The 26,632-nt window shown below is 38.4% G+C and overlaps 2 protein-coding genes across 21 annotated transcripts in view; both read right to left on the reverse strand.

The window, feature by feature from the left end:
- The window catches only part of LOC105229183 (sodium/potassium-transporting ATPase subunit beta-1-interacting protein), a 236,659-nt gene extending 231,074 nt beyond the window's left edge, over nucleotides 1-5,585 (reverse strand). For 6 of the 20 annotated variants that reach the window (XR_007422396.1, XM_049453438.1, XM_049453437.1 and 3 more), the window contains exon 1: nucleotides 3,307-5,581. Coding sequence is in view for 17 of the 20 variants with exons in the window: in XM_049453438.1 (XP_049309395.1) it covers nucleotides 3,307-3,360 (54 nt within the window). In the remaining 3 variants the exon portion in view is untranslated. Of the gene's footprint in view, nucleotides 1-3,306 lie in introns of all 20 variants that reach the window. The other 14 variants (XR_007422397.1, XM_049453441.1, XR_007422398.1 and 11 more) reach the window with 13 other exon arrangements.
- Nucleotides 5,586-8,148: 2,563 nt separating this feature from the next.
- On the reverse strand, nucleotides 8,149-25,955 carry LOC105229182 (uncharacterized). Its single transcript, XM_049453444.1, has 8 exons — nucleotides 24,651-25,955; nucleotides 24,292-24,457; nucleotides 13,837-14,199; nucleotides 13,615-13,722; nucleotides 11,248-11,409; nucleotides 11,066-11,170; nucleotides 9,647-9,784; nucleotides 8,149-9,573 (listed from the first exon to the last, which is right to left on the reverse strand). The coding sequence occupies exons 1-8, from the start codon at nucleotides 25,551-25,553 to the stop codon at nucleotides 8,678-8,680; spliced, it is 2,841 nt and encodes a 946-aa protein (XP_049309401.1). The 5' UTR covers nucleotides 25,554-25,955; the 3' UTR covers nucleotides 8,149-8,677.
- Between the last annotated feature and the right edge of the window lie 677 nt (nucleotides 25,956-26,632).

Below are 26,632 nucleotides of genomic sequence, written 5' to 3' on the forward strand. Positions count from 1 at the left end.
ATGGAAATATTTTGGACAGGGTGCACCGAAAAATATATAGTTGCTCTAATTTTAATTCAGATATTAGTCCAACCGAGAAACGGATCCAGAAACCGAACTCCATAATTCCAAATGGATCTGACTAATATGATCCTCCCAAGGAGAGTATACATATTTACGATTGTTTATCCGACAGTAATAGGTTCTGGTGGACCTAATGGTTGTTTTTATTGTAATATTTGTCTATGGTGGCTATTGTAGCCATTGTCAAGATCTTGTTTGATCGCAAGGCACAAGTAACTTTTCATCGAAATCATCTAACGTGAGAGTCAAGAAAGATGCTGTTCCGACGATCATGGTCGGACCACATAGAGACGAACATTCAGGGATCGACTTGAATTGTCTTAAGAATCGGTATATTTTTCATGGATTTCTGTCAATTTTGGAAGACTTGACTATGCTTCTGTACAGATTTTAGTGACAGTGACAAATTTAGAGGAAATCTCAACAAACTGAGAACTCATCATGGCATCATCTGAAGTTTTAAGGGGAAAAATAACATAACCTAATTTCAAGAAGAGTTTATATGACCATCTCTCCACCTCTATGGAAGCTTTAGCCCCATTTCAGTCATCCTTTCCAAAAAAATTAAGTCCTCTTATTTAAATCAATAATAAAAGCTTGAACCTTTACAGTCTATTCGTTGGTAAGACATTAAGTAATGACTTTTAAAGAGCTCCTCGTAAAAATTTATGTTTCTTAATCACCTGATATACATTGAATGGTGAAAAAACATTTTTTACGGATATATTTTTCACTAAAATACGTCAAGAAAAGAGTTAGCTTTTACATGAGTCTACTCATTGTTGTTCTTAACTATTATCAGCTTAACATTTTAGATATTACTACTTCTTATCAATACTTCATCGTCATGTCAGTGGATTATTACAAATTATCGAGTCTTCAAACTAGTTTTGAGCATCCAACAAATGTCTACAGGACACAAACGAGCATATTTCTACACATGTTAGGTACTTCACGACGCTCCTTAAAGCTTGCTTATGGAAAATTTATAACCGATTATTTTCAACTGCCATACCAACGCCAGCCATTGCAACAAGGAACTGAAGTAGGAGCCGCCGCAACACGCCATATGGCACAACAACAACAAGCAACAAGGACAGAAACAATCCAACACACGCAAACATATGTAAGATTGTTGGAAAATCTCCTTGGGATTTTCGTTGGTTGATTCTCAGTCTCAGTTGTAGCGTGGCTTCTTGTCTTTATGGCGCTGCAGCAGCTTGCCTACTGTGCATTACGCGCAACGGACACACACGTGCAACATGCAGCCGTAATTCAATGTATAGAAAGTCAGCGTTACATATTTGTGTAAAAGTTGCCGCATACACATACATACATACATACATACATATATGTATGTACATATGTATATTTAGCTGCAGAATCATGTCTTCTTATGGGTTCCTGCGGTTGTTGGCAAGCAACTTGCTGGATACACTTCCAATATGGAAGCTACCGCGCTGCTACGGGTGCCTTTAGTGCTGCATATGGCATTTATGCGTGTATGTATGTATGGTATTCCCCCACTTTGGTTTTATCTCGGTTTTATGCATTTTCATCTGACGGCAGCAATTTTGCAACGAAAAGCGTTCGCCAATGCCGCAAGTTGTGTTGTCGATCTTAAAGTGATTATGCAATTCAACATTTCAACACTTGAATACGAAATTTTTTTTAATCTAAAATGGATATGCAGCAACTGCAGGTTCTTGCATTCAGTGCAGAAAATGTAGATAAGGAGTATGGAAGGTGAAGGGTTTGTGGTACGAAGGTTTTATTCCGGTTTGGGTAACTTTACTTCATATTGAAGACGAATGATGAGAAAGTACATGGAAAATATTTCAGAAATAAATATTTTTTACGTTAGACCCTTTGGCAGTTTGATTACAACAAAAACAGTAAGACGATGCACCGTTAAATCTCCACTATTTAAGCACAGAGCTATATTAAACATTTAAATTATGACACAAAGATTAAACAGAAGCAGGAAAAAATTAAATTTCGAAATACGATTACAACAAGTCTTTAAACCCACGCATTAAAGCACGATTACAACAAATTTTATAGGCGCATATACAATTTTCTGTTTGCTCACTCATTTAGCGACCTATTTTTATCACTTTCATTTGTACTAATTGAATTAAAGGTGTTAATGCTCTCAGCTTGTTTCCTTTTCATTCGTTTTACTGCTCACATTTGCAAAAATAAATACAAATAAAACGTAAAAATCACAACAAAAAAAAGGTGTTTTAATTCGCATTCGATAAGCTGATAACGAAGATCGCGCTGGAACTGCGAACCTACGCCATCACAAGTATTAAAAAGTATTTATAACAAGTAAATAGAATTACTGGAAATATTTATTTAATTTATTTTTCTGAGTAATATAAAATGGATCCCCAATTAATCATTTTGGTGACTACATAATCTCACAGACTTAGAATTATAGGTTAAGATATGTGCAATAATCTAGTTACCTTGGAAGGGGTAGTGTTATAAGAGCCTTCGTTTTTCACTTCAAATCTTGGAAAGCTTTTTTTGCCATAATTTGAAATGGATTATTTTCTAAGGAAACGGTATAAACTCCAAATCTACTGTTCAGATCAGATTAATATAGCATATATATATATATATATATGTAGCTGTCATACAAACTGACGGGTTACAAACAAGATAAAGATATTTTTATACCCTTTTATGCCATGAGAAACCACCGGTTAAATGTATTATAATTTCAGTGCAGCAAAATTTAATATTTTTTGTTTTTTATTTTTTTCTATACAAAAAAACTGAACTTTGAGCATTTTGAATTTAAAAGCTTTTGTTGCTAGCATTTAAAAAAAGCTTTTAAATTTCACAGATTTTGGTGAGAGAATAGGGAAGCAATTTTTTCCTATATCACTTTATAAAGTTTTAATCAAAATATTATTATTTCGATTATTAATCGAATCTAAACTTTGAACAACGAGGTTTTTGCCTTTCATATAAAAGCAGTTTATCACCCTTCCGAAGACGTATAATTATAATAATTATGTATATACACACATCAGCTATTCACTCACTCATGTACGCGCTTAATAATTCTTATTGCATAAAACTCATTAAAAGCACTTAAAACGATATTTCGTTGCTAATTGCGAAACATACATAAATATATACGCTCTTTAAAAATGACCTACAAAAAAGTATGCTCACATGTACATACATATGTATGTACATTGGTAAATATTTTTTCCGAAAACTTACCATTTGCAGCAAGCATGTTGACAGCATAAAGTGTCGTCGCGTACACGATCCCATGACATAATTATTCCATTAAAAAGTTGGGGACAGAAAATACTATGTGGATATACAGCTTAAAAAGCGCTATCCACTGCCCGCAGGAAAACGAAGTCAGCAGTGAAAAAATATGCCACTGCAAATGTTGCAAGTGCGGCAGCTTCCGTTCTGTAGATGTCGTTTATTTATTGCCCAGCTAAGATGAATCAACGCTAGGGACGCACAAATGTAGGTCTGACTCAATATTCCAAGAAAACACTAAAAGTCGGCACAATGTGAAAGGATTTGGTATATGTAGGCAACCAAGCACTCAAAAGCACAGCACAAAGGAGTTGGCGACTTTCACAAGTTACTTAGCACGCTGGCATTTCCGGCTTGCAAACGTAGGTGCAGCTGGCTATGCACTCGAATTGAAGTGCCCAAAAGTAGGTGCTGCCGTAGTCAGAACTTTTGGCAAATGCTTTACGTTGGTAGTCTTTTTGTATATACTTTTTTGTTTGGTTGTTGTTAATGCTGCTGTTGTACAAAAGTGTTGTAGTGGTTTTGCGTTGAATTCTGTTGAAGTCGTGCGCTTTTTATTGTGGCAGCACGATTTCACTAAAAATTGTCGAGAACTACTGCAAAGTCGTTGAACAACTTTGCAAGCACAAGATTGCGGTAAAACACTACCGGTTAATTATGTTGCAGTCTGTACACTCACAAAAAACGCACTGCAATTACAGAAAAATGCACTAGTATTTTTTAATTTTATATTTTCTTAACATTTACTCTAATCGGTTTGGGAATTTGCTGCACAATTAGTTTTCTCTTGCAACTGTCACCGCTCTACTTGTTACCCTTTTTGATCTACGACTTGATCTCACTTCTTTTATTTACACATACGCGCAAATGCACATAATACATCTATATGTATGTATGTATGTTGCTTGTGATTACTTTTTACATGTCTTCCTACCTTCCACTATAGAAAAACCTGCTTTCTGCCGGCACACAGTCGCACCAAGTTCGTGTATGCGACTTGGTGGCAACGGACAGCAAAAATTCAAGAATGCGAACAAAGTGGAAGTAGCAATATGTGCAAAGGTGTGCGTGTAAACAGCTCGTTGTGTTTGCCGCTGATGCCACTTTTCGTATGCTGACTTCACTTTTCACCTCTCTGCCTAGTGCCAGTTAGAAATGTCCGCTAACAATTGTTGTTATTGCGCTGCTGTTATGCTTATCTTGTTCGTACCTATTACTTCTATTGTTGTTTAAATTGATGGTTGATTTTTGTACGTTTGAATAGCTCAAATAATTAATTTCTTATTTTTCTTCACGTTTTTTTCGTGCACACTTAACTTACTTATGCTTTCCAATATCATCGACACAACTCAATAAGTTATTGACCTACGTCAACAAAGGTAAATAAATAGCAATAGCGCAGATCGTTACAAGAATTTCTTTCGACTTTCTTTGCTGCTGCTTTCTAATTGCATTTGCTCTCACATAAACATACATACATCGATATATAAGCATTTAGTATACACTGTGCTCGGTTCGTGAACTTTTTCCAACACTTTTATCACTTCCGGTGTTTGCTAATTCATCATCATTCTACTATTTTATTTTTATTATATTTCCAATTGCCATTTGTTTAATAAGTTATTTACTTTTAATTCTATAATTCTATTTTGCACACACTCATTCACCACTTGGCTTACAATTGCTTTGCGCTGCGTTGGAATTTGTTTCTTTTTCCGCAGGTATGACTCAAACTAGAAACACATCAACGAATTCAACACAAATACACGCACACACAATAGCAGGCGACCCGCATTTAACGCATGCAAACACCTTCAAACCGCAACGCATTCACGTAATAAGAACAACAACAAAGTAAACACCACGAAAAAAATCATTCGTTGTTTTGCTTCTTGTTGCTGTATTGCGAGTGCCTATGCAATTTCGTTGCATTTACTAGCGGCGAATGCACTTCGCAAAGTACTGTTATTTTTTCGTACGCGTAAAATATGAAATTATTTCGTTTCGTTTGTTATGAAATTACTTAATTCTAATTGAATATCATACTTTGCACATTTAACCAACTGTTTTCTACACAAATTTCGTTTACTAACACACTAAACGCGACACTGTATGGCGACGACGACACACTAGCGCACCGATCGGGAATCATGCACGTATTTTACTTTTCACTACACACTTACTTGTCCAACGGATAAAACTAAACTGAAACTAGTTTGATGACGGCTTCTTTGCTAGTGGCCGCCACAAGCATTGAGCAATTAGCTAATAGGAAGCGTACTAATGTCGTCTCTTTCGCGCGGAATGAGTGAAAAGTGTTTGAAGTGGCTGCCAGCCAGTTGTTTATAACTTTTTATGCGTATATTAACGTTATGGCGCATGTTTGTTGTAGAAAATTATTTATTTAAATGTAATAAAACAGCTGTTATGGAAGCAAAAATGATTGACTTGCCACTTTCAGGTGTTTTAAGAGTGTATGTAAATTTTATTAACTATATATTGCAAAAATATGGCAATATTCTTTATTACTAACCACTTGTTGCACATCTGCATGTAATAATTGTGAGTGAAAAGGAAGGCAAATTTGTTTTAAAATGTGAATTGAGTGATTTCTCGCGGTTTTTGTCTATGATAAGTGCATTTGAATTCAAATGGTAAAGAAAAAAAGTCCGTTATTTGGAACATAGAGTATGCAATGCGCATGCAAAAACAGCCGTTTAATGAATTATGCAGTTTGTTATTAAGAAATTTATTCTAAAGCCATATTGCTGAAAATTCCGAGTTAATTAAAACGATTTAGATTATGAAACACGTTTGGAGCATGACTTAAAGCAGGGTTTCAACTTTTGCTAATCAAAAATTTTGAACTTAAAATTAGATTTTCAATTTGAATAGGACGACGCCACAAGCCACACAGCGAATATCACAATCGATTTATTGAAAATCAAGTTTGGTGAACGTGTTATCTCAAGAAATAACCCAGTCAAGTGGCCGCCTTGTTAGACTATTTCCTGTGGGGCTACGTCAAGTCTATGTACTAACAAGCCAGCGACGATTGATGAGCTTCGTACGAATATCGAACGTGAAATTGCAGCAGTATCGGCCGATCTATGCTATCGTTGAAGTTGGAAAAAATTGGCCTTTGGACCACTTCAGGATTATTATAGGCTGAAGCCAGAACGGTTTTGTGTAACTAACGTATTGCTAACCTACAAATCTCGAAATGCAAACCATATTTTTTAGAAAAATTTTAAATAATAACAATTAAAGTTTTCCTCCATAAATAAGACAAATATTTCTTTGTTTGTGAATGCTTATTATTTTTATATTTTTCGAAATCATTTCATCATTAGTTTTTTGATTAATTGCGGGTTAAGTACTTATACAAATAAATGGAAAGTTATACACATGTACATAAATATGTGAAATATAATATTGTAAAAAAAGTAATGGTACCTAAATTAGTTTTTTTTTACATAAAATAAATTATATGGTAATACAGGCAAAGGATGTTAATTAATTTTGTAAAAAATAATACTTAAAGCATAGGAAATTTTAGCATAAAATACTAAATTAAAAATAAATAAATAATTTAGGAATTAAAAAGTTGATTAGCAAATATGCAGTGGCAGACAAAAGTATTAATTGCAATTAATTTGCATAAATTAGTAATGCTTATTAAAAATTTTCAAGATCTTAATACAAAAAGGTCAAAAAAATCTGCGCAAATTTGTAAGTAAATAGCATGAAAATATTCTTGATTTATATAATGGGTCTGGCAGTGAACGAGGGCAAGACGAAATATCTCCTGTCATCAAACAAACAGTCGTCGCACTCGCGACTTGGCACTCACGTCACTGTTGACAGTCATAACTTTGAAGTTGTAGATAATTTCGTCTATTTAGGAACCAGCATTAACACCACCAACAATGTCAGCCTAGAAATCCAACGCAGGATTACTCTTGCCAACAGGTGCTACTTCGGACTGAGTAGGCAATTGAAAAGTAAAGTCCTCTCTCGACGAACAAAAACCAAACTCTATAAGTCGCTCATAATTCCCGTCCTGCTATATGGTGCAGAGGCTTGGACGATGACAACAACCGATGAGTCGACGTTGCGAGTTTTCGAGAGAAAAGTTCTGCGGAAGATTTATGGTCCTTTGCGCGTTGGCCACGGCGAATACCGCATCCGATGGAACGATGAGCTGTACGAGATATACGACGACATCGACATAGTTCAGCGAATTAAAAGACAGCGGCTACGCTGGCTAGGTCATGTTGTCCGGATGGATGAAAACACTCCAGCTCTGAAAGTATTCGACGCAGTACCCGCCGCGGGAAGCAGAGGAAGAGGAAGACCTCCACTCCGGTGGAAGGACCAAGTGGAGAAGGACCTGGCCTCGCTTGGAATATCCAATTGGCGCCACGTAGCGAAGAGAAGAAACGATTGGCGCGCTGTTGTTGACTCGGCTATAATCGCGTAAGCGGTGTCTACGCCAGTAAAGAAGAAGAAGATATAAAAAAAAGATTGAGCTAGATTGCGCAGGGTTTCACTAAAAATTATAGCTACTTTTTGAAATCTGTGCTTGAAACTCGGTTAAAACGATTTTTTAATATTTTTTATATATTAAATTATATCTACCGTTACTAGAAATAGAGCAGTAAAGAATAATTTGAAATTTGAAAAACGTAGAAAATACATAGTAGGTTGAAACTCGTTGGAAAAGCAAGAAGAAATAACAAAAATTAAGGAAAACTATTTATTTTGTTTTTTCACATAAATTTTGAGGTTATGTGCAAAAGGCGTTAATACAAAAGTTGTAGAGCTATTCATTAGCTACAACTTCGCCACATAAGGTTTCTCTATAGGACTTGTAGTTTTGCCGGAAAACGAGGTAATCCATTTGTAACTCCTAAAAATGCAAGTTCGTCCCTTCTATTGCTCCTACCGACCTCAGCTGACACGATTTTGTTTTTTAATTTTTGTTATTTTTCTTACTTTTCCATATAGTTTCAACATACTACGATGTATGTAAAGTATGTGTCTTCGTCTAATTAACGTTATGCGCATTTAATTTACTGAAAAAAAATATTGCAACAATTGTCTTTGTATTGCTTTTCACTTGACTCAGTCTCTGACTTTTGTTCTCCTCGAATTTGTGTATGTGTGTGTGTGTGCGTTAATGTCTATGTTGTTGTGTTTGTATGTGTGTAGGTATAAATTTTCTTATTTTAATACTCCAAACTCGTTGGAAACAAGCGAACAAAATATTTAAAACAAAAACAAATACACTACAATTTAAAATTAATTTTAAAGATTAGAATCCCGCGAACACGCCACTGCAATCCAACAGACCCAAATCGAAATCATTCAAATACAATTGATCATCATAGTTGATATCGAAACTATTATTGCTGCTGGCCGGACTAGCATCCAGCGAATCCAGCGGTGACGTTTGCGGCGCCACCAAAGCCATCAAATCCAAATCAACGCCATCGGACAAGCCGGTCAACGTGGCGTCGATATTATGTGAGATGTCAGGCGTGAACTTTAAAGTCTCATCGTCGGCATCGCCATCACCATCAGCATCAGCATCACCTTCACCTTCAACATCACCATCACCTTCAACTTCAACATCACCATCGCCTTCAACTTCAACATCGTCATCACTTTCCGCATCGCCCTCGCCGTTGTCAGTAGTTTCACGATTTTCCACCGTTATCTCCGCACATTCCTTAACAGTTACGTTTGTTAGCTCAGGTTGTACAATAACGGCGGCGGCTGCAGCAACAGCAGCACTTGATAATGTTGGCGGAGGCGTGGCAGCGTGCTTATCAGCTAAGTCCCTACCGACCGTGGTCTGCGTGTGTGTGCTGGTCTTATGTGTGCGCATGTGATATTTCAATTCGAAATTAAACATAAATACTGCCATGCAGATTTCACATTGAAATTTATTGCTAATATCCTGTCCTGGCTGCTGTTCGTCCAGCAGCGCGAGATCTTCGATGTAACGTTGTTGACGTGCCGCCTGCACGGCGTTGCGTTGTCGCAAATACTTGAGCTTCGTGTGCTTGTTAGAGTTGCCACCAGCACCGTAGCTGGGTAATTTCGTGCGGATCACGACATCAACATCGCTATTCGTCTGTTCGATTTCGATGCGATGCACGCCATACTCGTGCTTGAGCAAATGGAAGCGTCGGTCGAAGCACTTGCCTAAAACGAAAATAATAAGATTTATAAATTTTTGGTGTTTGTGGGAAAATAACGGGTGTGCTGTTGTACTAACCACAAAATTGGCACAAATGTTTGCGGTATTTATTGTCCTTTGGTATAAATTTCGATTCCGTAGCGACGCTTATAGTTTTTGTGGGCGTAAGCTCTTGCATGTGTTGAGCGTTGATTCGTTGGAGCGGTATATATTTCACTGAAAAAAGTAAAAGATATATGTATATTTATTTGCTTTTAATTATTAAATATTATTTAAATACACATATAGTACGTTTCTCTCCTACATGATTACTAAATTTTCCTGTTCCTTTTATTTTTTGGGACTTTAGCAACCCTTCAGATAAAGTCTAAAGTCTCAGCATTTTATTTGAGACAAAGGATAGAACCCGGAACAAGCATATTTTTTACACCAAATAGTTCACTATACGGTGCCTTTGGCAAAACAGTCGGTAAATTTAGCCTCCATAATGAAACACCCCCAAGCTGCAATCGTCGAGAAGCTGCAACCACAACAGACAGCCGGACGATTCTCTGCTCGACTTGCATTCCTGTTCTCTGACAGCGGTCATCAGCAACTTGGTATAAAGGAACTGTGGGACTTACGTACTATAGCTGCAAACTAAGACATTAGTTTTCGGAAAAGGCAAAATCGCTGTGGAGAGAAAACTGACCGCCTTCCTCGCAACGTTATAATCGACCACAACACGTGTGGGATGGGACAGATATCGAGTGTTGAAGAGAGAAACGAGACGCATTTGCAGAGAATAAAAGAGAGATGCCGAAATGGTTGAGTATGAAAAACTTGACAAGCTGGCCGACAGGTAAAATTCTAGAAAGTTCTACGAAAAGATGCGGCGACTAACATAAAGTTTCAAGACCAGAACATATTCTTGTAGAACCCCCAGATGTGATCTAGTGATTTATACCCAGAGTGTACTGAAATTAAGGAGGGAACACTTCTCCAGCCTGCTGAATGGCAGTATAACACCAGGAGTTGGTAAACACGATTTCCCAATCGATGACCATTGACCGACCATAAAGAAGTTCGAATAGCAATTACTGGTCTGAAGAACTACATAACGACGGGGGCCGATGTATTGCCGGAGGAGTTATTCAAATACGGCCTCTGCTTCTTTGTAGAATATGGTCGGGAGAAAGTATTTCCGACGATTGGAATTTAAGTGTGCTCTGCCAATCCACAAAAATACACCCTTCAAATTTTAAAACAATTAACAAACTATATTTTTTTTAATAAAAAAAATCGCCTTTTTCAGGCTGTCCCACTAAGTGTTCCCCTTTTCTGAACTAAACTCCACAGACCGATTAAAAGGCAGGTCAGATTTACATTATTATTCTAACCCAATACACATCTTTCTCGCTTCTTCCATACATTGATTTTTTTTTTTGAGTTTTCACAAAAAACTATTATTTTTTTGTATCCGTATTCAATCATTTCCACCCCACCTCACTTACTCACCGCTTAAGCGCCGCTCCACCAGCACCTTGTGCTCTTTGGCCATATGCTCCAAAACATTCTCGCGCGTCGAACTCTTGAACGTACACATGGTGCATTTGCAAAACACTACAAAAGGCAAGAAACAGTAAACAACAATCGATATTAGATTATTTATGAAGTGTGTATTTGCTACAATGACACACCTTTGTGCGATTTTCGGTGCTGTTGCAAGCCATCATAATTGACAAAACATTCTGCACATAAATGGCAATGATATTTGGGGCTCTCCGCTGCCGCGCCGACGCCGACACCCTGGTAACCGCGTGCGATATCGCCGCCACCCCGTTCGGCAGATTTTTGATTGACTACAATAACAAAAACATTAATCAAATTAAGAAATGACGTCAAAATGTATATACACATGTAAGCATGGATACAAATATACTCGATTCTTCTGTGGTAAACAAAAGAATTATGATAAGAACACCAATGCATGCATAAATATATATACATATGCGAGTATATGTAGATATGCATTGTTTATAGAAATTATTCACAATTTTTTTTCTTTGTGGTGACACAGTTCAAGAAACCCCTTTAGCTGATAAGAGACCCTCAAATTTTTTCCACTTACGCCCTATAAAAAAATAAGTAGGGAAGGGCTAAAGCCGACCAATCCCAGTTGTTAGAAGTTCTCGGAGATTGCGAAAAGTGTTGTAGACACTATAAGGTATCTTTGGCACAACAGTCGGTAAAACCCGTCTCCATGATGAAGAATCCCCAAATGGGTTGAGGCTGATCGACTTCGCTGAGGTCTGAAATATGGTTATCTGTAGTATTAGATTCCAACATGGAAAAATTCACCAAGCTACTAGCTGTCTCCGGATTGAAAAGGCCGCCAACCAGATCGATCATGTTGATCATGTTGGACCCGGGTGAGGGAAGAAAATATCCATATTCTTTATATAAGAATTACTTAAAGCATGAAATCGAAGTTTTTTTTCACTTTTTACTAGCGAAATGCCTACATATTAACCGTTATATGCAGTAGAAACTCATCAGGGAGCTCAATAAACATTATACGATGCTTATATTGTTATCAGAAAAAGATGCCAGATTCAATACATTAAAAAAATCTTATAAACCGACATTCCCGGTATAAAAATCTGACGTGGACATAGGTCAAGATAAGTTGTCATCGAGGTCACCCAACGTTAGGCCTAGGAAAAGTGGTGTTTCGACGGGGTTGGACTATAGGGAGAAGGGTTTCAGATGTGTAGGGTTAGCTGGACATTCAAAGAAGTGGTTAGTGTCATGCGGGGACTCGTTGCACGCTGAACATATATTTGAAATCTTTGAGTCGATTCTGGATAAGTATAGTTTAACCTGCTACAGTATCATGAACGAAGCTGCGCAAGGGCCACTCTCGATTCTTACGGCAACTCGAGCTCGTCAACTACATTGTGTAGTGGTTTGAGTCTAAGAATGCCATTCACTGAGAGGGAGTCGGTAAAGGTGTTTATGGCTCAACTGTGAATGCCGGTCAGTGCATGTCTGAAATTAGTTGCATCCGAAATCTTGTCGGCGTATTGTCTTATGTCGTCGACGTAGTTGAGAAAGGATCTCTTGATACTCCCAGGTGACGGTTACGCATCAGGCAGGTGACTGTAGGGATTATAAGAATCTACGAAAGCAACCCAGGAGAAACCGCTTGGAGAGGAGTTTATTATTCACCTTAAATGGGAGCATGCGGATCTCACTGTGCAGATATTTGATGGGAGACATAAAAAAGTATCCCGTTGTAGTCAGGAGTGCAGTGTTCTGACATGTTTGTAGCTTCCTCGTCTGGGTTTCACTGCATCCAGGCGACCATATTGGTGCGGCGTAGTTAAAGACAGCGACTACGCTGACTAGGTCATGTTATCCGAATGGACGAAAACACTCCAGCTCTGAAAGTATTCGACGCTGTACCCGCCGGGGGAAGCGGGACCAGGTGGAATATCCAATTGGCGCCACGTAGCGAAAAGAAGAAACGACTAGCGCGCTGTTGTTAACTCGGCTATAATCGCGTGAGCAGTGCCTACGCCAATTAAGAAGAAGAAGTTAAAGACCGGCCGGCCATTTATGATGCCAACAACGTTCCTTTGTCTTTTCCCCATGTGCTGTCGGCTAGCGACTTGTGGATTTTGTTGTGGCTCTGTACTTTGGCAATAATCTCGGTAGTATGAGGACCACAGGCTGCCTAAATCTCAAGGTTATTGACTGGAGGAATTTTAATGTCATCGACTGGATACATTGATCGGGTTTTATCCGGCCAAGGAAGTGTCGACCGGACAGACGGACATCCGTCATTTTATTAACTGTGGTGTATGGTATACATAACTGTATCTTTCTCCCATTCAAGGCATAAGAAACAATCATCAGATGCGCAAAACTAATTTCCCCCTCGCAACAAGATGCGTTGGTATAAAAATGTTTGCTCACAAAGTGTTAGTACTTAAGCAATATAACTTATTTATAGCGATTACGCGCCAATGCCTTTTGTACTGTGACTAGAAAGTGTTACCTACCTTCTTGTCCCTCCAAGGCGCAGTGGTGTACATTACGCATATGCTGCGCCAGTAGAAACTTGAAGTGTCCAACGAAATTGCACTTGCGGCAGCCGTGCTGTGGCGGGCCTGTTTGCATATTGGAGAACAAAGAGAAAAAGAAAAAAAAACAAAAACAAATATTATTGCAGTGAATGCATTCATTTATGCAGATTGCAGCGAAACAATGCGCCAGCAGCTCACCCAAATGCATTTGCAAGTGTTTGTTCAACTCCTGCCGCACGCTGCACTCAAATATGCAGAAACCGCATTTGTAAGTCGCTGGCGTGGTGGCGGCAACAGCAGCGGCAGCAGCACCGCCTCCAGCAGACGCCTGCGGTCGGCCACTTCTGTGGAAGCGTTCGAGATCATGTGAAAGCGTTTCGGCGACCACATAAGTGTAGCCTTCATACTTCGCCAGATGGCAGCGTAGCGGATACTCATTCGCGCTGCAATCGCTCGATTTGACCGAACACAAGTCTTCGTCAACTTCAATGCCACTGTCAAATGAGCGCACAAAGCTGCTCTCCACGCCGTCCAATGCTTTGCTAATGTCCAACAATTCATCTGAAATTGCAAGAAAGAAAAGCAAATTGAGGTTGTTAGGTCATCGCATGTTCATAATTGAAGTGGGTTGAAATTAAGTCGCTATATATACATATACATAAGTACATATATAACTAGGGTGTATACATATATTTATGATTATGTATTTGTGTATTAAGCATATTCAACAATACATAAAGCAATTTGTGTGTGATTATTAAAGCTGGCAATTACTTAAGCGCCGAAAGTTGGCAAAGGAAATGACTTCATAAATAATCACAATGTGCTCATAACTCCCTTTCGTGCAACTTAATCAGTATAACACCCATTCAAGCCCTGCAAACCACACTTCACCTTACTCAAATAATTGACGCCTAGCAGCTAAATCCGCTATGCTGATGATTACCGCGTTTATAGAGCGGAAGAGAGAATTCGTTAGACCTGTGAGGTCGACTGCTTGCATACATTACACCTGTACCTTCTTCTCTCTACGATTACAGTTACTTTAGTAAATAGTCTCAGTTGTCGGTGCAACCGAAGTTAACGTTTTTTTCTTGTTTTTACGTATATTTAGCACATACCGATTTTAAGCTTCGTTCTGACCCTATGGCAGTTAGTAGTTTTGCAAACAAAAAGAAGGTGTATCGGGCCAAATCTGGAGAAAACGATGTATGGGACAACAAGTCGTTACATAATTACGGAGATATGAGCCGGTGAATTCTTATGGGGAAAAAGTATTTGTTTTCACCCTTTTGACCGATTTATTCTGCAATTTGTCGAAGAATCGTCTCAATAATTTTAAATAATATAGCCTTTTGAATCCCAGAAAACGGTGAGCAATGCCTTTCGGGTCAATAGAACAGTTTTCGACTTTCTTGGGGCAGGTTCGCCGGTGAAGACCACTATTTCAAGCAGAACTTTTTAAATATAACTGTTTCTGGTGGCGCCACCTATTGGTGGATATATAAAATAAAAGGTTTGATCTCTTGTTGACATTTCGTAAAAATTTTAAGACAATTGGATAACTACAATCGATGTTATCGATGAAAAGGTGACAGCAGCTTTTGGTCATCGGTCGTAAAATGCATTTTGAACAAAGATCAAATATTAAATTTTGTTTTAAACTTGGTAAAACGTTTACTGAAACATTTCAAATGATGAAAAAAGTTTATGGCGATCAGTGCCTATCCCGTAGTAATGATCATGAGTGGTTTAAGCGATTCCAAGAAGGTCGTAAGGACGAGAGCCATCACCGAAAAGAAGTCGTCTTCAGAAGTCAAAAAGTTTTTACGATTCCGAGGGTATTGTACACCGAGAGATCGTCCCACCTGGCCAAACGATTAATGCTGTGTTTTACCTTGGCGTTATGAAGCGTCTTTTGTCACGCATTCGTCGTGCTCGACCACAATACCGTGAGGCAGGGTCCTGGCGCCTGGCTCATTTTATTAAAAATTCAAAGAGAAAAATCCTTTTACATTGCGTGTTTCATAACGCAAAACGATGACTGCCAAGTTTTGCGAATCTTTCGATGACTTCTTCGGCGGTGAATTCGATGTCATGATGCGTATGAAGCAATGCTAGTCCAACTAGTCTTTCTTGAAGTTGGTCGTCCTAAGCCGATGATGCGGCGAATATAAGAGAAAGAACGTCAGAGCTCGCGTTTGTTACGGGAAGTGTACAGAATACTCGGAGATAGGTGTGGGTTGTTGGGAATATGTCGACATCACATTTTCTTAATGTTTCCAGTGCAGAAGTTGGAATTTCGCTGCCTTCAATTTTTTGTTGCTGCTGCCAGTGACATTGCCAGTCTTAATTCACCTTTGAATTTAAATTTTTGTACGGTTTTTTCATCATCCAGAAGATTCCCGAATCTTTATATAAAGCAACCGATTAGATCATCGATTTCGTTTTCTTTTAAAAGACTTGCTTTTTCTGGAAGCAACACACTCAATTGGTAACCATCCAAAACTTCTTGTGAGCTTTCAAAATCTTCTGTGATGGTCCCCTCCCCCGTGGACCCGCCACTGGAGTAATAGTTTTGGAGATGCAGCCTTGAGAACTTGTGCGATCGAGACTAGCTAGGCTAAGTGCATCCTCTTTAAACGAGATGGCAAGATTTCTCGAGAATTACTCAACCGATCTTCATGAAATTTTACACAGGTCTTTGAGATACAATTCTTAAAGACTTGGACGAAGACTTTTTTTTACACGAGGAAACCCATGTAACCCCTTAATAGAACTGTTAGGAATCACATACTAAATGTAGATCATGAACAGCAGTTTGAGTAATTAATTAATTGACAACTAACGAACCAACTATGTAAATATATACATCTAAATACATAAATAACGGTATAAAATAAAGCAAACATATGAATGAAATATCTTTTTCAGGAGATGGAGACAAATTAATTAAAATGAATGGATTTTGTTGTTGATCTGTGAATCACTATTTACACTAATAATGATATTTATTGCTATTGTTGTTGTGGCAAAGCTTAGATATGCTTATAAAGGAACTATATAGTAATAAATTTATGTTTGTAGATATAAATATGTATGTATGTATGTGGATTCATTTGCATATCTCTCGCCTATGGCACACCAGAGAGTCTAGTGGGTTTGTAGATAAATACATATTTATGAGTAAAATTGTGTGCGGTAGCCGACTTTTTGAATAAATTGTTTAATTTATTTCAAGCATGATGCCATATGAAGTTCAATTTGTGCTGCCTTGAGTGTGCAGACGTTTGTTTTCCGATGTGGATTTGTTGCTTTATCGGAATGCAGGGCAAATATGCTGCAATTGTACTTGAATGTGGGCATACAGTACATGCTAACATACAATTTTATATCTACATATACATATGTGTATAGTATGTTCATATGTATGTACTTTTTGAGAAAATAAATGCATTGTAGTGTAAGATTATGCATTAGAAATTGTATTCGGGATATTGATTAGTGTTGCTCGGCACATTTTTATCAAACATTCCAATGGAGAATGCAGCGAAGAAGGAATCTAGAGTATTATTTTTGGTATTGTTACACAGTTTTACACAAATATTACAAAATTTATTATATTCTGAGAAAGTTTCCAACAAAGCTTGTAACACAAAAAAGAATATACAATATATACTACGGGCAAAAAATAGTAAGACTTTTTAATTTAAAATGAAAACCCATTCGTCGAAATATTTTTCTAAGTTGGTATGGCTGTCAATGACATCTCTGCCAAATGCCACATCAAAATTATCATTAGTTTTAAGTATACGCTTGTCTTTCTAAAGTACATAAGGTAAATTCGGTGTTTTTTTTTTTTGAGTGAAAATATTCAACAAAGTAGTTCCATTAAATTTTATGTGCTTAATGAAATTTCTGGTGCCGATACGTTCAGAATATTGGAAAACACCTTCGGTGATAATTGTTTGTCACAAGCAAGTATTTGTAATGGTACAAAGTATTCAAAGAGGGTCGAGAACGAGTTGACCGCGTCCAGGACGGCCATCAACATTAACTGATGATCAACACGTCAATAAAAAAAGGAATTGGAAAGGAAGGAAGAAAGAGAATCGACGATTAACAGTCAGAGATCTTACTGGCTTCGTTCGAATATCGGAAAGAAATTTTGAAAGATCATTTTGGCGTAAGAACAATCAAAGCACGTTTGGTTCCCAGACCACTTAATTTTTTTTCGAAAAACAGCGTCGGGAAACAATGCTTTCCGACTACCAGCATGAAAGGAAACGTGTTATTATTGACAAAGAATCTTAGATCTATGCTACCGCCTCGGTAACAGACGATCAATCGGCCGAATACCGTGGCAAAGGTGAGCCGAGGCCGAAAGGATTTAAATCGGATCAGTATGACTTATAGCTGCCATACAAACTCCCACGAAATCTAGTAGTTGCGATACAATCTCCAAAAAAATTGTTCAGATCGAACCACTATAGCCTATAGCTGCCATACAAACTAAGCGTTCAAATCAAAGTTCTCATGAGAAACCATTTGATTTGTGAAGGGTATTTTGGCTTTGCTGAATGCTTTTTCTTGATTTTAAATATGTGACTTTTTCACTTTCAAGCAAATGAAATCGAAATTTTTGGTCATGAAAAAAGAAAATAAATGAGAATGAATGAAATGAAATAAATCAATAAAACAAGTAAATAAATGAGATCAACATATGACCGAGGCGCGCTACTTGCGTGGGTAAATATGTTTATATGTGTGTGTGTATGCGTGACAGCCAAACCGCTGCGAAAACTTCAACTCCCAAGTTAAGGCCGATCGCTCAATTGTATTTACTACCTTTAAGTCGCGGGTAATCACTTTTTTCACATGCATGTTTAATTGTATATGTGTGTGTGTATATTTATGGCAGACAGTGAAACAGACAGCGTAGGCTTCCCCGTTATCGAGTGCGGCTCCAACGTAGGCTGTCATGTTGACATTAGAGTTTTTTAATACTCAGCACCCACTCAAAACTATTATGCTTCAAAATTAATTAACGACATTGTTGTCTATGAGCTCAGCTCTAGAATGCTAAATGCCAATAATATACATACATACATGTACATATGTACATATAAATATGTACAAAGATATACATACATATATGTATGTACCTGGTCAGTTCATTGTTTTGAAATATACACGACTTTTGTTTTACTTACGCAAATATGCAAAACATTAGGGTGATCACATTTGGCTTCAAAGTTTTTACAGGTATGGCTAGAAAGTACTTCCATTATAAAAGATAAGTCTGACAAAAAAGTATCATATGCCATTGAAACAGTTGACAGAGAAATACCCATTTTACCTCCATTTCATGATTTCTATGAAATTTGTTTTAAAACTATTTCAGATAAAATTGTCACACCCTAACATAAAGTAGTCAGTGTGTCTTATCACAGTTTGCGCAATTTATTTATTCTTTCTGCCCAAACGTAATGTCTTAAGACAGCAAAATGGTCATGTAAATGAAATAATAAATAAGACTAATTATTTTTATTTGCCCATAAAAGCACTCATTGGTACGTACGCGAGCATTTTTATAAGCAGAGTGGGTTAAGAAGTATGTACATACATACATCACCTAATCCATATAAAATGAATAGGCATTGGCATTTAATCGCTGCATTTATTTCTTCACAAATGAGTAAAAAATAATAACTCAGGTCCGCTAGGCGGTTTTTAATTGTAGTATGCATAAAATAATGCATAAGTGGATAAAAATGTATAAAAATACATACTTAAATCCATATGAACATATACCATATTCATTGCAGTTGAGTCTACTTAAGTATTTTACAATTACTTATGTATAGAATGTAAGTATGGATGATGACGCCATATGTAGAAGTTCACGCAAGTTATGAAAGTTCTCTGAATGCCATTCACCTGGGAGTGACCAGAAACGATTTTTTCCATATGGCTCAAGCAGCTCATGACTTCCGGTCTTAAATCAAGAATCCTCTGGGTAGCCTAAAAACATACGTTTGAAGGCAAGCTAAATAGAGAAGGCGAAACATCTCCACCATAGGGTTACGCGCTGGTGTTTGGACCCGCCACGTAAAAACCACTACCAATGAAAAGAAGAAAACAGCTTCGGATGAGTGCTCGGAACGTGTTAAAGATAACGATTTAGAGGCATGCACCTGGAATATCCGGTCCTTTAATTGGGAAGCTACTGCTGCCAGCTAGTTGAAGTCCTCGTTAGAGTAAAGGCTGACATCACCGCCGTCAAAGAAATGCGATGGACGGGACAAGGACTGAGGCGAGTAGGTCCTTATGGCTTTTACGACAGTGGCCATATAAAGCAGCACAAATTCGGTGTGGGATTCGTGGTGGAAGAGAGACTCTGTCGCCGCGTACTGACATTCACCCTGGTGGATAAACATCTAGCAAAAATCAGCATCAAAGCGAAGTTTTTTAACATGTCGCTAATTTGCTCCCACATCTCAACGAAAGAGAAGGACGATGTAACCAAAGATGTCTTCTATATGCGCTTGGAGCGCAGCTATAAGAGCTGCCCCCGCCGCGATGTCAAAATTGTGCTTGGCGACTTTAACGACAGGGTGCTCAAAGAAGGTATCTTTGGCACAACAGTCGATAAATTCAGCTTCCATGATGAAACATCCCCAAATGGGTTGAGTCTGATTGACCCCGCCGGGGCTCATCTGTAGTAATAGATTCCAGCATAGAAAAATTCATCAAGCTTCCTGGCTGTAACCAAATCGAATAGCCACCAACCAGATCAGATTGTGATAAACAGAAGACACGTCTCCGGTGTTTTAGACGTCCTAAGGAGGTCCTAACATTCCCTCGGACCACTATCTTGTTGCAGCCAAGATACGCACACGCCTCTGTCTACCAAAAACCTCACGTCAACAAACCCAAGGAAGGTTCGACGTCGAGAAGCTGCAATATCAACAGACAGACTAACTTTACTCTACGTTATTCTAAGATGCGGTAACTAACAGAAGGTTTCAAGACCGGAGCATGGTCTTGTAGATCATACTAAAATTATGGAGGGAACGCATAAGACCTGGAGATGTGGAGATGTGGAACCTAATTCATCAATCGATGGCAATGGAACAGACTTTACAATGCCCGTCCATGAAGAAGTTCAAATAACAAGTAACCGTCTGAAAAACAACAAAGCGGCAGGGGCCGATGGATTGCCGGCCGAAGTATTCAACTATCAGACAAGGCGGCAAGATATTTTCACGAAATTTAGCATGAATTATTGTTCAAAGAAACGCTACAATCTCCGCATAAATTGTTCAGGCCGGACCACTTTAGGACGTAGCGGCCATACAAAATGATCGATCGAAATCGAGGTAAAGATCTTTTTATGCCATAATAAAAGCACCTATGGTAAAGGGTATAAGGGTATTGTATTTTCCGAGCAGTCGAAGTTAACTACTTTTTTCTTTTCTTCTACGCTTCACCCTAACTAACTGCCTTAATAATCCTATTTGCTCGCAAAGTTCTACAGTTTAATTTTAGAATGGCAATTCAATTTTTATATTTCTTTTCGCAACTTCTTAACTCATTGAAATTCATAACATTTGTTTGACAGTTCTTTTCATTCATTTTGACTACTCGCCATTACCTCTCCAAATAATTTGCATAACTGAAGTTTTCTGCGCCGCTATGCGCCGTTGCCGCATTGTATTGAACATTCACTCCGCAGGTAGCAATAGCCCACTTGGAACGCAAGTAAATCGCAGAGCGTTTATTTACTTGACTGTGTGCAGCATAATTTCATCTTTAATAAAGCGTAGTCTTGAAGTAAAAAGTGTAGAGGAAAGCTAAAAGCGCTTGCCTACCGCATAGAGAAAGGGAAGTGTGATAATGATGCCTCAAAACTGACTAATGAGTAAGAAAGTAAGGCACGTTTGTTGGTGAAAAAACCAAAACGCTTGGGCTCCTAAATGCCTTAATTGCTCAGAAATAACACAAAGTAAATGCTACAATGTTGTTAGTGTACGACCGCGAAACTCTAAAGAATATCATTGAACTGTGCCAAACCGGTGGCTATTATTGGTAAAAGACCTCAGGTGCTTCATTAATTAAATGCGGCACACCACTTATTGAGCTATTCTTTGAAATTATTTGTGACTACCAAATTACAATGATACAGAACACCGGATGTAACACTTTATGCAATTAAAACAGGTTTCTTACATGCAATTCTTATTCTCATAAGAGCTAAACACTTCTCATAAGATGATAACATACATAGTTTCGGTAGCCTTAAAGAGTAACTAACGACAAATATAAACTCTTCAGATCAGTTCGAATATTCACATTTCTCGTAAGTCTAGTTTATTCCTTACATGTGAAAAGAATTTATGTACATATGTACATACAAAAATATCGGCAAAGATCCCAATTTTCATAAAAACTCTTTGATTCATTTCCGGTTGCATGCGTTTTTGTATCAGTTCCGGTCTCTTAACTGTCTTGACTGGCCTTGGTAGCAATATAAAGGTACTTAGATAAATATATAGTACCCATATATGCATTTATTATTATTTACTCGTACATATAATTCTTTTGTAATTACCATATGGATATTTATCTCTTCATCTTTATAATTGCATTCAAATTGTAACTAAATTTTTATGATTATACAAGGCGCTTTCCAAAGTAAACAGGACTTTTTGAATCTAGCGTCCGCTGGTGGCGCCATCTAGTACTTATATGTCGACTGGTGCGTTAGAATCTGCTATCTTTATCGATTGTCCAGTGAGAATTTCATGACATTTCATCAATTGGAAGTGAAGTTATTGCGTTTTAAGTGTCAGTATGTTTGTGTTATCGGTGCGAAAATGAGCTTCGAACAAAGAGCCAACATTAAATTTTGTTTTAAAATTGGTAAAACTTTTACCGAAACGTTTCAATTCATGAAAAAAGTTTATGGCGATGATTGCCTATCTCATAGCAGAGTGCACGAGTGGTTTCAACGTTTTCAAAGTGATCGTGAGGGCATAAATGACGATCAACATATGGGCCAATCAAAATCCGTGATCACCGGAAATTTCATTGAAACTGTGCGTGTGACTTCATCAAAACTTAGCCGAAATCATCATTGAAATTCATGGATGGAATTGAACATATCCAAAACATCGAGTTTGACCGAACATTTGGGCTTAGGAAGCGTGTGTGCACGGTTTGTTCCACACAAATTGACTGACGACCAAAAATTGCTCAGAATCAAACCGATTTTGACCGATTACTTGACCAAAAATCATATTTTAACCACTAAACACTCCCCGTTTTCACCTGATATGGCACCGTGCGACTTCTTCCTTTTCGGCAAAATGCATTTGCCAATGAAAGGAAAGCGTTATGCAGACGTAGAGGCCATTCAAAAGGCTTGCACCGGCATACTGGCGGCCGAACCGGCCAACGAGCTAAAACACTCATTCGACATGCTTTTGGCCCGTGCAAAAAGCTGTATTGATGCAGAAGGAGACTATTTTGAATAAAATAAAATGGATTTTGTCGTAAAAACCATTTGTTCTGTTTTTTTAAGTCTTGTTTACTTTGGAACGCACATTGTATGGGTGCAGACGAAGTTAACGTTTATTCTTCTTTTATAAAATTATTTAGGCTATTGATTATATATGTATGTAAATGTGGATCATGATAACATAATGGGTATGAATTATATTTTAATGGAGTACACATTTATCCATTATTAAGCAAATTCTGTTTAAATATCTGCACGCATTGTTTACTATACACTCGTACATACATACATACATACATACATATGTATGTATGAATTATTATTTATCCAGATGTACATTCTTATATGCATACTCACATTTTATTTAAATTATTGCAAAGCACTGTATTAATTAAATATACATATGTACATATGTATGTACATATGTACGTATGTTTGCATTTTTCGTACTAAATAGAGCATATAAGCAAATAAAAGTACATACTGGTAAGACATATGTACACACATACATACATACATACAACTCTGGTAACAATACCAGCTGACAATGTTTGCTTGCATTTTCATAATTTCACTTAAACAGCAGAATTTTTAACTTGCATTAACTCACTTGCATACTTATTCAAACAAATATAACAGCCGGCAAAAAACAATTATGTATATAAAACTCTAAAAGTAACAATTTTAATTTATTTAACCAGCTTTGCAACTGCTGCAACAACTTCACCAACCACTCCACCGCATAAGCAACGCATGTTTTATATTTTCGCACACACTTCCCTAAATACTTTATAAAATGCATATTTTCTTAGTTTTACACAATATTTTTGTATTAAATTAAGTTTATTGAAATTCCAAAATCACAAAATCCGCAGAATTTTAACGAAAAAACACTTGCAACAACACAGCTGACATTTTCAATCGCCTTATGTGGTGGATTAAAAGTCATACGAAGAAAACAAAAACGATAAGTAAACAAAAACAAAAACAAATGACAGCCTGACTCATGCGGCGTGCAAGGCGCATATGCACACACACATATATACAAATACATATATAGAAATACATAAGTCGAAAATTTGCTATGTGCTACATATGTACATATTTATATAGCTTTTTTACGCACTTACCCTTCTCAGCTGACGATGACTTTGGCGTTGACGTCACTGCCAACGCTGCCGACGTCGACGTCGCCAACGACTTCGGCAAGGATATTGACTTGGGCGTGTTGTTGCCGAGACTTTTTGCACTGACGCCGGCACGAGCGACACTCAAGCGCTGTTCTTGCGACACTTTCTGTGATAAAATAGATTTTTTTTACACACGTTGAATTAAAAATACAGATTCTTTACGCAACTTCATAGTAACACACAATGAAAAACAAAAATAGCAAATGATATATTTAAAGCGAGTAATGCGATTGCAATTGCAATGCGCGTATACGAGTGCGCACACACATACACAAATATATTTTTATACACAGACACACCTCTTCGCGACGCCGCCTACGTTTCGCAGCCGGCCCCTCCTCGCCATAAACGTCAGTGCTGACAGCCGGCATGCCCGCTGCTTGGCGTTGCTGCCAATAATGTTGTTGTTGCTGCTGTCGCACCCGTTTTACCGGCAGCGCGCAGCGTCTGCGTAGAATTTTGTCCGCATTCCGTACGCAACGTATGAACTCGCAGCACATCTCCAGCGTGTGACAGCAGTCAAGACAGATGTGCTGAGGCAGTTCATTGTCCGCCAGTGAAGCGCCTATGTGCGCACAAGCATTCAAACAGTCGAGCAGAGTGCTGCTGATACTACTAGTAGTAGTACTACTACTACCACCACTACTACTGCTGCCAGTGCGGCTGTTGTTGTTGGCTGGGTTTGTTGTTGACATACTATTGACTTTATTGCCTTTGGCCGGGGATGTCCTGCTCAACGCTGGCTTGTATGAGTCACCAGTGGACGCTGACGTCGCAGCTGCAAACCTATCGTCGCTCAAATCCACCATGGCCAAGGTGTCCAAAGGCACAAACTCCAAGTGCGCGGCCTCATCCTCGTCCAGCTCCTGTTCGGAGCACGATCCCAACGACTGACGCGTCGCCGGCTGTTGTTCCGATAGGCAACAGCGACACATAATACGCTGTGACCGCGCCCGTTGTACTTTCGGCTGCTGCTGCTGCTGCTGTGGGTTGGTCTGTGGCGCCATTACACCTACACCACCTCTTGTGCCAGCCGCGCCTGTGGCAGTTGCTATACGCTGACTAGCGATTCGGCTGTATACCAACTTTGTCGCCTTGCAACGCTCCTCACTGCCGGCGGCGCTGTATTCACTGTAATTTCCGCTCGTGCTGCTGGCGACGCTGCTCGTGCTGCTCACACTGTAACTCCTGCTGCCGCCCATTATTCCATTTGCATTTTGATTTATTTAGCAAACTAAACAGTTATTTTTAGTGCACCTGCCTGCGCATAGGTGTATTTCAATTATATTTGGCGTCCCGGCGTTTTCTTTTGTTTGTTTATAAACAAAAATGTTAATTAGCACAAAGCGATTCGCGTCCGAACATTGCCGCTATCGAACCAGTGTTGTGTTCGCACGACCTCACCGCACGAGTTTCCAATTCCGTACGTACACGTCGATGAGCAAATCTCTACTGGTGCAATGCTTACGAGCGAGCGTAAAAGCCAGCGAGCTGGCGTACGATGGCAATGACGATGCCGATGGCGAAGGCGACCTTGCTGCGCGCATATCGACCAGCTGGTACGCTACACCGATATGTGGTGGGCATGCGCACTGCTGGCAACAGCTGCTCACTGAGTGGCACTGCTGGTTGTGCGGACTACCCTAACCAATGTGAGGGCGATATAAAAAGTATATAAAAAATTTTATAAGTACTTGTATGTATGTATGACCTGTGGTGATGTATCGAGAATATGTAAGTAGTATGACTACACAGTCATAAAACAAACCGGAAGTGTGTTTAGCCGAATTGGCTTGATCTATACAATTTGTAAACGGTATTTGGGAAGCCCTGCACGTATCACAGGAAAATTATGACCGCTTATTGAGAAATGCTGACTCATGAATTTAATTTTCTAATAAATTTAGGTTTAAGAAATAAATTATTTATCGATAAAAAAAAAACTTTTTTTTTTTATTTTTTATTATTTTTACAAAGAAATTGTATTATTATTGGAGCCCATCCTTTTTTTGTGTGGCTGCAATGGTTTTCAGCTCAACAACTTCGACTGCTGGCAAGAGTTACATTAGACATAACGGTTAATGCGCTGAAAATTTAAAAAAGTTAAATATTCGATCTAGTATTACTCAGAGCCAGGCCCGATTGGCAGATCATCCAACTTCTAAAGGGCGATCCATTTAATGGGGAATGTTTAATATCATTCCAAACAATATTCTTTGGCATTTATTTTATGAAGATTGTCTCTTTCAAACGTTGGCCACGGCAACGTCTCAGATGGTTC

This window comes from Bactrocera dorsalis, chromosome 3 (assembly GCF_023373825.1).
Source record: "Bactrocera dorsalis isolate Fly_Bdor chromosome 3, ASM2337382v1, whole genome shotgun sequence".
In the NCBI taxonomy this organism is placed as follows: domain Eukaryota; kingdom Metazoa; phylum Arthropoda; class Insecta; order Diptera; family Tephritidae; genus Bactrocera; species Bactrocera dorsalis.

Bases quoted from the DNA above. Each gene is read 5' to 3' on its own strand.
- LOC105229182 (XM_049453444.1), bottom strand. From the start codon at position 25,553: ATGGGCGGCAGCAGGAGTTACAGTGTGAGCAGCACGAGCAGCGTCGCC. The intron at 24,458-24,650 runs GTGTGTCTGTGT...ATTTTATCACAG, and splicing joins GTAGGCGGCGTCGCGAAGAG to AAAGTGTCGCAAGAACAGCG. The intron at 11,410-13,614 runs GTAGGTAACACT...TTGTTATTGTAG, and splicing joins CGCCTTGGAGGGACAAGAAG to TCAATCAAAAATCTGCCGAA.